This window comes from Zingiber officinale, chromosome 1B, assembly GCF_018446385.1.
Source record: "Zingiber officinale cultivar Zhangliang chromosome 1B, Zo_v1.1, whole genome shotgun sequence".
NCBI lineage: Eukaryota > Viridiplantae > Streptophyta > Magnoliopsida > Zingiberales > Zingiberaceae > Zingiber > Zingiber officinale.
In genome coordinates this window covers 113,385,839-113,398,931 of record NC_055986.1, presented here as the reverse complement: position 1 = coordinate 113,398,931, position 13,093 = coordinate 113,385,839, and the positions used below count along the sequence as shown (strand labels likewise).

The window sequence follows — 13,093 nt, the reverse complement described above, 5'->3', positions numbered from 1 at the left end:
TTTCTATTTTCATTTTCTGATAAATTGTGTGTTTAGTTTGTATTTTTTTTATTTTTTTTTTCAAAGATTAGATAGAAATTTTCTGAAAAATAAAATTATTTTCTACTTTTTAAAAAATATGTATTTTTTAAAAAATAAAAATGAAAAACACCAAACCGCACCCTTATATTACAGTTTTAACTCCATACGTTGATAATATTGTTCAAGGCCCTTATATTTTATTTCTAGAGAAGAAAAAGAAAATAAAGATCAAAATAAATACAGATTTTTCTAGGTCGAAAATAAAAAAAGTGATTATCCCGGATCGATATCCAATTATTTCCAATAAAAACGAGAAAAATTTAAAACAAGCCAAAGGTTTAGATGCCAATCATTAAGAACGAGCGGTTGATAAAGAAGTTGCACCTTTCATTTTACAAGAGATATTGTAGGCCATCCTTACCAGAAAGTGAACAGGGAGAAAACGTTAACGGAAACACAGACCAGCCCCCGGCCGTCTCCAATTTCTCCGCCCAAATTTATTTCCTTTCCGCCTGTACAATTCGCCGGATCCCTTCCTGTCGCCGCTTCTCCCCGTCCTCCGGCGATGGAGCAAAGCATATTGGACTCCCTCGGTGTCGAGATCATCGGCGTCATGTCTCCTGTCTCCATCTGCATGCTCCTCGTAGTCCTCCTTGTCTCTACCCTATCCCCCTCCTCTATCTCTTCGTTCGAATCCTCGGCCGCTTCCGCCACCACCGCTGCTACCCTCGTCTACGCTGAGTCCCCCTCCGATCCCCCTGCCCGCCGCTTCGTCGGCGCCTTACTCAACGCTGCCGCCTTCGTGGCCCTTGTCGCGGTTGTCACCACTCTTCTCGTTGTCCTCTACTACTACCGCTTCACCGGCTTCCTCCGAAACTACGTCCGGTTCTCCGCCTTCTTCGTTATCGCCTCCATGGGCGGATCCATCCTCCTCACTGTTCTCCGCGCCCTTTCCCTTCCCCTAGACGCCGTCACCGCGATGATTCTCCTCCTCAACCTTTCCGCTATTGGCGTTCCCGCCGTGCTCTCCGCAGCAGTTCCGATCCTCCTCCGCCAGGCCTACCTCGTCGCCCTCGCTGTGATCGTCGCCGCCTGGTTCTCCCGCCTCCCAGAGTGGACCACTTGGACTCTTCTCGTCGCCCTCGCGCTGTACGACCTCGCCGCTGTGCTCTGCCCCCGGGGCCCCCTCCGCGTCCTCGTTGAGCTCGCGTCCTCCCGGGAGGAGGAGCTCCCTGCGCTCGTCTATGAATCTCGCCCAGCCGGCTCCTCTGTCTCCCATGCCATGGCCGCCTTTGGCTCCGTCGAGCTCCAACCAGTGGAAACCACCACCCCCAATCCTACCATTTCTACTCAAAATCCTGATCCAGGCCCCAGAATCATAGAAGTACATAGAAATGAGGAGGAAACCTCACCTTTGATGTCAAACGAGCCCAACAATAGTGACACCGGCAATGTACATCAACCATACATTGCAACAATGAGGGGGAGAGATGTGGAAAGCAATCAAGATCCTTCTTCTTCTTCATCTCTGATGCCCACTTCAGAAAGCGAGGAATTTGATACATCAAGAGGAATCAGACTCGGCCTTGGGGATTTCGTGTTCTATAGTGTGCTTGTAGGAAGAGCAGCAATGTACGATCTGATGACAGTATATGCTTGCTACCTTGCAATTATTGCTGGTCTTGCCTGCACATTGATCTTGCTGTCGATATGCCGCCATGCGCTACCTGCCCTTCCAATCTCAATCGCATTGGGTGTGGGGTTCTATTTCTTGACGCGTTTGCTATTGGAGCCATTTGTTGTTGGAGCATCGACTAACTTGGTGATGTTCTGACACTTTGTTTCCTTCAATCTCATAGTAGAGACATTAAAGGTTAATCATTAAAGATCTTGATTTTATCACAGATTCTACTTTTCTTTTATAGTTCTGTATCTCAATTCTCTTGTGCCTGTTGATTGCTGTGTTACTTGTGATCTTAGTTTAACAGACATTTCCTAGGCCAGCATGATCTCTATAACAGCTCACTTGTTAAGTTTCACAATTCAGATACTTCAGAGAATTGCATTGCTAAATTTGATATTGTGAATGGTTGTAACTTATTTTCTAATGTTCTCTATCTCAATTCTCTTGTGCATGTTGATTGTTGTGTTGCTTGTGATCTTAGTTTGACAGACATTGCCTAGGCTAGCATGATCTCTTTGTAACAGCTCACTTGTTAAGTTTTACAATTCAGATACAACAACAACAAAGTCTTATCCCACTAGGTGGGGTTGGTTATAGATTCTTTTACGCCATGGAGCTCTATCTCCTATTATATCATCATCTATAATTAAATAAATTTTATCTTGTTTTATTATTGTTAACCAAGCCTTTTTTGGTCTACCTCGTTTGATATGTGTGTTTGTCATAATTTCGCATTGCCTAATTAGAGCATTTATTGGTCGTCTAAGTATATGTTTGTACTATCTTAAATGTATCTCTCGAAGTTTTCTCTCAATAGATGTAACTCCAACTTTCTCTCTAATGCTCTCATTTTGTATTCTGTCCATCCTCATATGTCTACACTATAGGATCGAGGCACGTGAAAGAGGGTGAATCACGTGAATTTTGAAAAACTTTATCTTGTAAAAACTTAAAAAAACATGAGTGCACAGCAAATTAAAAGAAAAATAAAACACGAGAAACACTAAAACACGATCGGTTACTTGGTTCAGAGCATTCGACGACTCTTACTCCATGACTCAGATCCCTCGGACCTATCAATGGTCAATCCACTAAATTCTCTACCGATAAACTCCCGGTAAAGTAATCGAGCACAAGAAGAGAAATAGGGAAGTGTAACAACCCTATACTTTCCTTAGCAAATAAAGTAATGACTTTTAAAGTAAATGTTACCCAACATATGAAGAAGAAGATCTGGATTGAGTTCTGGTGTTAGAGATGGTCTAACTGTAGCAATCAGGTGTAGGAGTGTCGTAGCGGAGTGGTAGCACGAAGTTGGAGCAGCTAGACGGTCGAGAATAAGCGTACAAAAGTTGTGTTGAGACTCCTGGTTGAAGGCTCTTTTATGGGCATCTCCGGTCGCCTGGACCACCCCGGGCGCCTGGATCGAGGCCTATCTGATCCTACTTCGTCGCTGGCTTATCCATGTTCGTTGTCCGGGCGCCTGGACCTGTCCGGGCGCCTGGACTTGTCCGAGCGCCCGGACCACTGTCTGTGTCTTGTCGAATCTCTATCTCTGAGAGTTCTTCCATCTCCAAGTGCCCAGACCGGTCTGGGCGCTTGGACCCTAACGTATGTCGGCTTATCAGAGTCTGCCACCTCAGCATAGCTAGTCACCTGTTCGGCCCCTTTTCAGGCGCTTGGACCAATTTCGGGCGCCCGGGCCTCTAGGCGTTTGGAGCCCTTTTTCCAGCCATTTGATTTTCTGCATCACAAGATTAGCACAATCATGTATAACATGCAAAACAGAGTTATCATAATATTTAAATGACATTATTAATTAGATCCTGTCTTACCAAGACCAAGATCTAGTCATGATCCCAGCTTAGACTTCCAAAATGACTTTAAATTAGACCAGTGCCTATAGTCCGGACTCGTCCTGGATCACTCTCCTCTAACAACTTACCTTCACTTACCATTTACAGTCATTTGACTTGCCTCTTGACCCACCTGTCTTCCTGCCAGTTGTCAGGTCCACAGACCCTGACTTCAACCAGCTATTAGGTCCCGCAGACCCAGCTGGACTTCCTGCCAGATATCAGGTCACACCTTGACTTATCTGGATTTTGTGTCAGTTATCAAGTTATCAGGTCCTCAGACCTAATTGGACAACCTGGTGTCAGGTCCTCTAGACCCTTTAATTCTTGCACACTCGGCAACAGAATCAGATCACACAATATTTAATTTTAAACTATTTGTCATTCATCAAAACCTGAGTTTGACTATTAGTATTGAACTACACCAACATATATTCATCTTAACATTCTCATCTCTGAATATTCTCTATCTCAATTCTCTGCTATTGATTGTTGTGTTGCTTGTGATCTTAGTTTAACAGACATTGCCTAGGCCAGCATGATCACTCTATAACAGTTCACTTGTTAAGTTTTACAATTCAGAAACTTCAGAGAATTGCATTGCTAAATTTGATATTCTGAATGGTTGTAACTTGTTTTCTAATGCTCTCTATCTCAATTCTCTTGTGCCTGTTGATTGTTGTGTTGCTTGTGATCCTAATTTAACAGACATTTCCTAGGCCAGTATGATATAACAGTTCACTTGTTAAGTTTTACTATTCAGATACTTCAGAGAATTGCATTGCTAAATTTGATACTCTGAATGGTTGCAACTTGTTTTCTAATGTTCTATGTAACAATAATTTCAGGGTTCAAATTATTAAATGCGGCTTGATTAATTTCTAATTTTTTCAAGCATTTCTTTTCTGTCCAGAAAGTCATTTGTTAGTTGAAAATTTAAAACCATGTCTAGCTTGCAGTTTTTTCTTTCCATAATGGGTATTATTGTTCCATAAAGGAGAAAATAAATAAAGCCTGAGTTGATGTTTGCATGCTAGTTTAAATCAGATACCATGACTAGATAATTTAGAGGCAATTTTAGGAATGAACTCATGTGATCTACCTTATTTCTCTTTCCAATCTAGTATTTTGATCAAAAATCAAACCAGTTGCTCAACTGCTCTGTTTACAAAAGCAGTGGCTTAATTGACTGGCCTTCACTGTTGGATTATGGAAATGTGGTTGGTTGCTTCTGAAACAGTTGATCTTGATTCTGTTGTTACAGCATTCAGCTCGTGCTCAACTATCAAACATTCTTCAGGTATCTCACTGTTACACTTATTCCCCTCTACTTTATTCATCATTGTTCTGCCATTAGTTTACGAAATTAATTGGATTTAATGTATAATTTTATCATTTTGCCTCTCCAACTGCCTTTCACTTATTATAAATGAACTCATTTGGTGTTCCTGTCTATGAACATATGACAGAGTAAAGTGCTAATCTATGTCTGTTGCTAGCTTATGTTTCCTACAGCTTCAAGACATTAGTTTCCGTAGCATGAGAGACCCGCGTTACAAGATCAAATAAATAGTTTAAATATATTTTTATCACAGTTTACTTTTACACTGGCTCAATCAGTTGAACAAATGATAAATTAGTAGTAGATATTATAGTTGTGGATGTTGATTATCATGGCACTAGAGAGATTATATCTATATGAAGAAGGGATTCTTATCCAATGGCACTTCTAATCTGGAAGGAGTATAAAGCAATTAATTACATTTTTTTTATATATTGAATTATCTAATACAGTTTGATGGATAAATCTATTGACTAAACAATGTAAAATATTTCTATATATTAACATAGAAATTATTATAATGTTTGTTTTATATAAATCGTATATAAAAAGAGTTATGCCATTTGGAATTTGCATGAGCATTTGCTTTAATAAATTTTGGAATTAATTTTTTACCGGATGTCAAATGACTTGTGCCTGATTTCTCCCATATAAAGGATGATTGTGCTAGGGAAAAATATTTTTATTAGGCTGTTTGGGACGTGGGATATCACTTTTCTTCAAAAGTATATGAAAGAGTTATGCTTTTAGATTTCTTTAATTTCTATGTTCTTGAAATTAATATATTGATTCAGTCAATTACACATGAGACTATTTCTAAAAATTAATATTATGTTGTTTAATTCCTCTGTTATTGCAATTAACATAGAGAATTTAGTCACATCTATTGGAGCATGGTGAGGTGGTCATTTAGCTGCCCTTCCAAAACGGTTTCACTAATGTAGTGGAAATCTAGTCAGGGTAAGCTGATGTCGTCTTCAGTGGTAGATCTAGGAATTCAAATATAGGAGGAATTCAAATATAGAGGAATAATTTTTATACAGAACAATGGATGATATCCTTTATTTTTACGGTGGAACTTCATACTAGTAGGTGTTCCATCGTCGACGAGAAGGGCGATCGCCATGCCGCCCCCGCTACATCTGCCCCTGGTCGTCCCTACTGCGTCACTACTCCACTGCGTACGGCTCTGGGCTGCGGGCGATGTTCTTGGCCGATGGGAACTATCGATTCAACCACCACTTGAACTCAGCGTTGTCATATGATGTGGCGGGGGATGAGTGGGTGTGGCCACCCAACATGTCATGGCCCCTGGGATGTACACAAGTAAAGGCATGTTCACCGACGGTAAGTTTCGTGTCCTGGGATTTGACACCTATCAAAATGGCTGGAAGAAGTTAGATAAGAAGATAGAGCTGGCGATTTGTGTGGCGGCGACGGAGGGGGAGGGAGTATGTGTGCCGAGATCAGGGGTCAAGGATATTAGAGGTGTCAGAGTTCGAAGGGTGACGAAGGCTAGGGGTGCTTCCTTGCGACGTGTTGAAGCCTACATAAATGGTGGCGTGGGACGGAGATCTAATAGTGTGTGTATAGGCAAGCATGGTTTGTCGGAACGATCGCGACGATCGTCACGGACTCTATCGTTCCAATTCTAATGTCATTTCACGAAACAGTCACGGTACAGATTTATAAAAAAATAATAAAAACTTATCATTTGGAATTTTTGTTAGAATGAATTTAGTAATTAAATGAATAATAATTTAATTAATAATTAGTTAATGACAGGTAAAATAAATAAATTTAAATATATAAAATGTCTGTAGGAATTTTTAAAATTTAAAATAGATTTTATATAATATTTTTAAAGGATAATTCAGTTAAAATATAATTAAGTCAATTTAAATTGAAAATTAATTGCCTTAGGTTATGGTTTCAATTAATTCCATATGTTTTTGTTTCTTACGCCGCCGCCTTCTCTTCACACGTCTTCACTGTCACCTCAAAGCTCCAAATCACTTCCCTCGCCGTTGATTTTCACCTCTTCGGCACTTAACGCCATCGCCACTGCCACCGTGACTTGTCGTCGAAGAAGACGACGACATCGCCATGACCTGTCATCGGAGAAGACGATGCCATGAGATTTGGAAAGTTATATACTAGAAATTGGCGCTCATGTTATTCTCGTGTTGAAATGCTCATTTCGGACGTTCCACCTCCGACGAATCATGAGGCAAGCAACGTATGTTTGGAGATTGGAGACGGCACCGCTGGAAAAAAAAACCAAAAAAAAAAAGGAAAGAGATGGGTAGAGTTGTTGAATGACATCAAACGGTTCTCATGTGGTAAAAAGGCGAAATCGTTCGCCCCCAATGCCCCCGCCGCACCCGACCCAAGGCCATCACAAGGGAGGTAAATCATAGCATCCTGAGCGAGCATGTGGCAGGTGGGGTGAGTTGCACAGGGACCGGGGATTTACGCCCCGATTACCCTGAGTTTCGACCCCGCGACCTCATGTGGCAAGCATCCCACCACATACCAACTCGGATGACCTGTGGGGTCACATCAAACGGTTCTCATGCAACTTCCAACTGTAGATGGCGTGAGAATTAAAATTGCGTCATTTTATATCGGTTGTAATAATTTTTTTTACTAAATTTACTATAATATAAAATAGAACTATTATAGTTTAATTAAAACTATTAAATAAAATTATTATATATAAAAAATATTTCAATTTGATTAAAATTATTATAAAAAGTATTTGACTTAATAAAATTATTGTACCATGAGCAATTTTATAATATATGAATATATGTAAATTTTATAAAATAAAAATTTTCTATAAAGCATTAAATAATATTATTTAATGATAATATGATTTATTTTCGAAGGTTGATCTTACGTTTATAAGGGACTTTTATACTAATAAATTATTATTCCTAAGAGAGTCTTTGTCCAAAAAAATGACTAACATCTTTCCTTTTATGACAACATATATAATTTGGATATATAACCGTTGTACAAGTATAATAATCTATAGTCCACATAGCTGGAATAAAATACAATCATGCAATTTAATATGTAGTCCACACGATGACTGGTAACAAATAAAAATACAACGGAAGACATAAGGAAAATTCATAAATCAAAAGTGATAGACTACTAGTCGACTAGGTTTTACATAACAACCATCGGAAATAACAAAAATAGCCACAAGGCTAAACACTAAGTCCATGTCAAAATTATTATAATGTCAAATACATAAAATTCAAAAAAATGTAAGAAAGCAAAAGCAAAGGAAAGATCTTCCTTAGATGTGAAGTGAGACTGACAAATAGGATACTCCAAGCGACTCTGCAACGTCTACAGGTTATTTGAAAAACACAAAGCATATAAAAGGGTGGAGAGTCTGGGTGATTTAGCGGGTAATCGACAAGTTAGTACATGGTCAATATAAAATATGGAGATTAAATAATACAATCTCGATAAGGAAAATAAGAACATGATCACCTATGACATAATAAATGAAAATAATCATAACTAATATAATGAATGTACATACCCAATCTGAATCTAACGCATACGATATAGTAATCAGTAAACTCATTAGGAATCAATAACAGAGTTACTCGTAACACCTGAGCAATATAACTAACAGCATATACATGTATGATATATGAACATGTATAAAGCATGATTACCATATGCAACAATCATATCTCGAGTAAATGTAATAATCATGAGCAAATGCAGATATATCTCCAAAAGATACATCGCGCATCATATGTGTATCACATGCATGTAATATGGTCACTCCCAACCACCCCTCAAGACACCACAACCCTTGTGTGGCCGAGAGACCAGATCCGTGATAATTATACTACCCTTCAGATACCACTACTCTCAAATGGCCGAGGCGGACAGATTGCTAAGTAGTTATCTAACTACATAATAATGGGGGCCCTGATTGCTCACAACGTCGAATATCACTACCCCTGAAAGACCGGGTGGCACAACAGGACAAGCTCCACTCCAAGCTATCATAGTATCACTCTCACTGAGTGGCCAAATAAGTAGCTAAAAATTATTGGCGACTCTCTCACACTATAAAGGAGACAATGGTCGTCAACATACAGTGCAATGATGAACATGATATAAATAATCATAATACAAATGCAAATATCATCAATGCAATAACACAAACAACATAGGTACATCCAGTACATGATCTGTCTATCACCTAAGTTTATGGGTATGAATATATCTCACAGGTGACTACTAAACAACATATATAGTAAGTAGTAACACCAATAGTACACACCAAACACGTATGTACACTACAACGTAAGTATAATCAATATAATACTTCCAATAGTTATACTAGACACATATGCATACTACAACATAGGTATAATCAACATGATACCTCCAATAGTCACACCAGATACGTGTGCTCACATAACATAGATATAATCCATATGATTCCTCCGATAGTACACACCAAACATGTGTGCATATACAACACAGGTATAATCAACATGATTCATCCAATAATACACATCAGACACGTGTACACACACAACATGCAAATGGGCAGTCAATATGGTAACTCCTATAGTACATATCAAACATGTGTGCACTCAACATCATATGCATAATCAATATGTTACCTCAGTCAACAAGGTATCTCCTACAGTATATACTCTACATGTGTATACTCTACAGAGTATAGATATCCAAAGCTAAGATTGTATAGAAATAACTAGATAATCTCTAAGATCAAGCATGCGAGTATCAAGAAAGGATAAGTATGAGAAGATTTAAGGTAAAGCAATATAATCCATTAATTAAAAATAATCATTCACTAAGTTCAATGAACTATAGAGGCTAAGGAAGAAGTATCTATCTTTACCTATTGATCGTACTAAAATAAATCTCACGTCGTAATGCTCGCCTCAAATTAGAGTCTTGCATCACATGAATAATTTAGCTAATTACATATGAAATTAATAGCTAAATTTAAACCCCAACCTAATTAGGAAAACTCTCAATCGAACTATCATTAATTAATCCATAATTAATGATTAACTTTAATTAATCTCATTCATTGACCAAATTAAGATTAGTCATATTACCATCCTTAATTAATTCAATGATTAAATTAAACTCGTCATGTATTAATCATACTTAATTCATCTGAATAAGAATTGACTAATCTCATTCATAATCAATCACAATATCCCTAAAGATTAGGTTATTTCGGATCAATTAACTTTAAACATGCCACAAACTAACTAGATTAGGGTCTATCAATAATGAATTAGTACCCAAGTCAGAAATGAACTAGTTCCAAACTAATTTACATCAATCATTTTGAAAGGAAGCTATCCTCTCAACCTATTGTTAATAATCAATCCAATCCACACCACTAGCCTTTCCATATTTTAGATTCTTACACGAATTAAAATTCTAAATAGGAATTTGACATTCAAAAATATGTATCCTACAGATTGTTACCTCTATGCCACGTAGCTTGGCTCCTTCTCTAGAAATGATGAATTTGTCCAATAGTGCTCAACACCTTAGGGATCATCAGCCAACTATAGTGGACAGGATTCGGTAAGGGATGGAATCGCCACCAGTAGGGATCTGTAATCCAGAACGTGTCAATCCGATGATAAACTACGGTGGTAATTGGACAGGAAAGGGAAACAAGAATAAACGACACATCATACCTTCTTATGGCTGGAAGAATGACGATCATCGGCTACACCTCGACCAGTGTCGGCGGTCAATGGTAGAGGCATCGATCGGGTCCGCAAGTGAGAGGGAGAGTTAACCCTAACCCCGCCCCCCTTGCATTGATCCTTCCTCCAACGATTGCGACACCTGGCGGCGAATCAACTTCAGCGGCAATCGAGTGGAAAGAGGGTAAACACGATGAGCAATGGGGAGGGAAAGTCATGGAGGAGAAGAAGAGATGCGGCGTTAGTGATTAGGCCACTGTAGTTTGTATTTATATACTTAGGATTTGATAAATTAAACCCTAAGTTAATTCCTCAATCAGTTCTCATTTAATGGTTATTCCAAACAGACCTTCTCTAAACCTAATTGATTAATCTTCTTAAACATGTCATACAAACTTCGTTTAAATTTCAAAAAAAAAATAAAAATTTCCAAAAAAATTATAAGGTTATTTCTCAAATAATATTTATGATTAAATTATCGTATCTTACATTCTCCCCACTAATAAAAATTTAGTCTTCAAATTTACTATTCAAATTCATGGATCCTCATTAAAGAGTAACAACTAAGTAACAAATCTATATACTACTTTATCCTAGTATTATGAATAAATCTCCAATAGTAAGGGATTAAGGGTTCCCTTACGAAACTACATGATGATCCACTTCCAAGTAGATAGCGATGACTCTGTGGATTATGAGCTTATCATGCTTCCACTACTCTCATACTATTGTCTAGCCAACTATGGATAAAATCCACTAGACAAAAATGGTCTTCACAACCACCTCCAAAATCCATAATGCACGCTATCAGCATATCCCCTAACGTCTATATAGTACGCTAAACTATCCATTTGTGTGATGGTGAAAAATTATACTATAATATAGCTCTATACTCATGGCTTATTGTAAATCTTGTCATAACTGGGAGGTAAATCACGAATCTCTATCTGATATGATACTTAGAGGTATACCATGAAGTCTGATAATCTCTTTGCAGTATAACTCTACTAAGCAATCCAATGGGTTTGTCCTACAGTTTGATAGAAAATGAGCAAATTTAGTCAACCAATCAGCGATTACCCAAATCGCATTATATCCTTTCCGTGTTTTAGGTAATCTCATAACAAAATCCATCGTAGCATGCTATCATTTCCATTCCAGTATATGAATCTACTGAAACAATTCTGTTAGTCTTTGATGTTCAGCTTTCACTTGTTGATAAACTAAACATTGAGCTATAAAATTTGTGATGTCTTTCTTCATGTTGTTCCCACCAATAGGAACGCTTCAAGTGTCTATACTTCTGGTATTATTTGAATGTATCACAAATCCAAATCGATGTGCTTCCTGGAATAAATTCTCCTAGATGGAATATGGCCCAGGAACACACAAATCCCCATAGAATATTGTATCTCGTTCTCATAACAATAAAACTCCGTTTGTTATCCTAAGATTGCTCTGCTACATAAAATCAAAAATGTTGATCACTAGTTTGAGTCCTCTAAATCTGCGATCAATAATAGGTGACTAAGCAACCATGGACAACAGAGCCCCTCGTTCTGTCTGTCTCTGCTCTATCAATTCCAACTCGGAAACTCTACACCAATCTTGTGATCATAACTTGGTGAGAAGACAAAACTCCTCGAGATTTTCTACCTGAAGCATATGCTATCACATTAGCTTTCTCTAGATGATAACTAACGGTGCAGTCATAAGCTTTCAGGAATTACATCTGTATACAAATCCGTCTATACTAGAAGGTAAAACTAAGATGGTTGAAGTTATTAGCTTTTACTTAAGCTCATGAAAAATGGTCTCATAAGCCTATGTCCAAGAAAATTCCATACCCTTCCTGATCAGTTCGGTCAATGATATAACAATGCTGAAAAATATCTCAACCAATCCCCAATAATATCTAGCTAATCTAGAAGACCATGAACTTCCTACACTGTCTTCAGCTACTCCCGACTTGTATCAACCCCTATTTTCTATGAGTCCACTGATATACCTCTATTAGAGGCAACGTATCCCAGAATCCCACAGAAGATAATCAACATACCATTTACTGAATTTCACATATAGATGTTCTTGTTGAAGCATCTTCTGAACTAAACAAAGATGTTCATGATCCACCTCGAATCGAGAATATATCACAACATCGTTGATCCTGTCTGAAATTGGTGAAGACAGCTAGCTGAGGATGTGGGTTCGCTGTTGACTCGGTGAAGACTTCGCTATGCTTCGCTCTGTGATACAAAGAACGTCAGTGTCGGGCCAAGGAAGGAATCCCCGGTGTTAGCCCTCCGACGCTCAAGTCATCCACTGGAATAGTGGAAAAGACAACAAGAAACTGTAGTAGCAACAAGAGCTCTAGCATAAACAATGCTTACCTCTACCGGTGCATGGACCCCCCTTTATATAGTGTCTTGTAGCGGACGTGCAT

The 13,093-nt window shown here is 38.4% G+C and overlaps 1 protein-coding gene across 6 annotated transcripts in view; it reads left to right on the top strand.

The window, feature by feature from the left end:
• Nucleotides 1-486: 486 nt before the first annotated feature.
• Nucleotides 487-13,093, top strand: part of LOC121973068 (presenilin-like protein At1g08700) — a 35,113-nt gene continuing 22,506 nt past the window's right edge. For 2 of the 6 annotated variants that reach the window (XR_006109375.1, XR_006109381.1), the window contains exons 1-2: nt 487-1,843; nt 4,739-4,861. Coding sequence is in view for 1 of the 6 variants with exons in the window: in XM_042524668.1 (XP_042380602.1) it covers nt 587-1,855 (1,269 nt within the window). In the remaining 5 variants the exon portion in view is untranslated. Of the gene's footprint in view, nt 1,895-4,738; nt 4,999-5,060; nt 5,283-13,093 lie in introns of those variants that run through there. The other 4 variants (XR_006109378.1, XR_006109373.1, XR_006109360.1 and 1 more) reach the window with 4 other exon arrangements.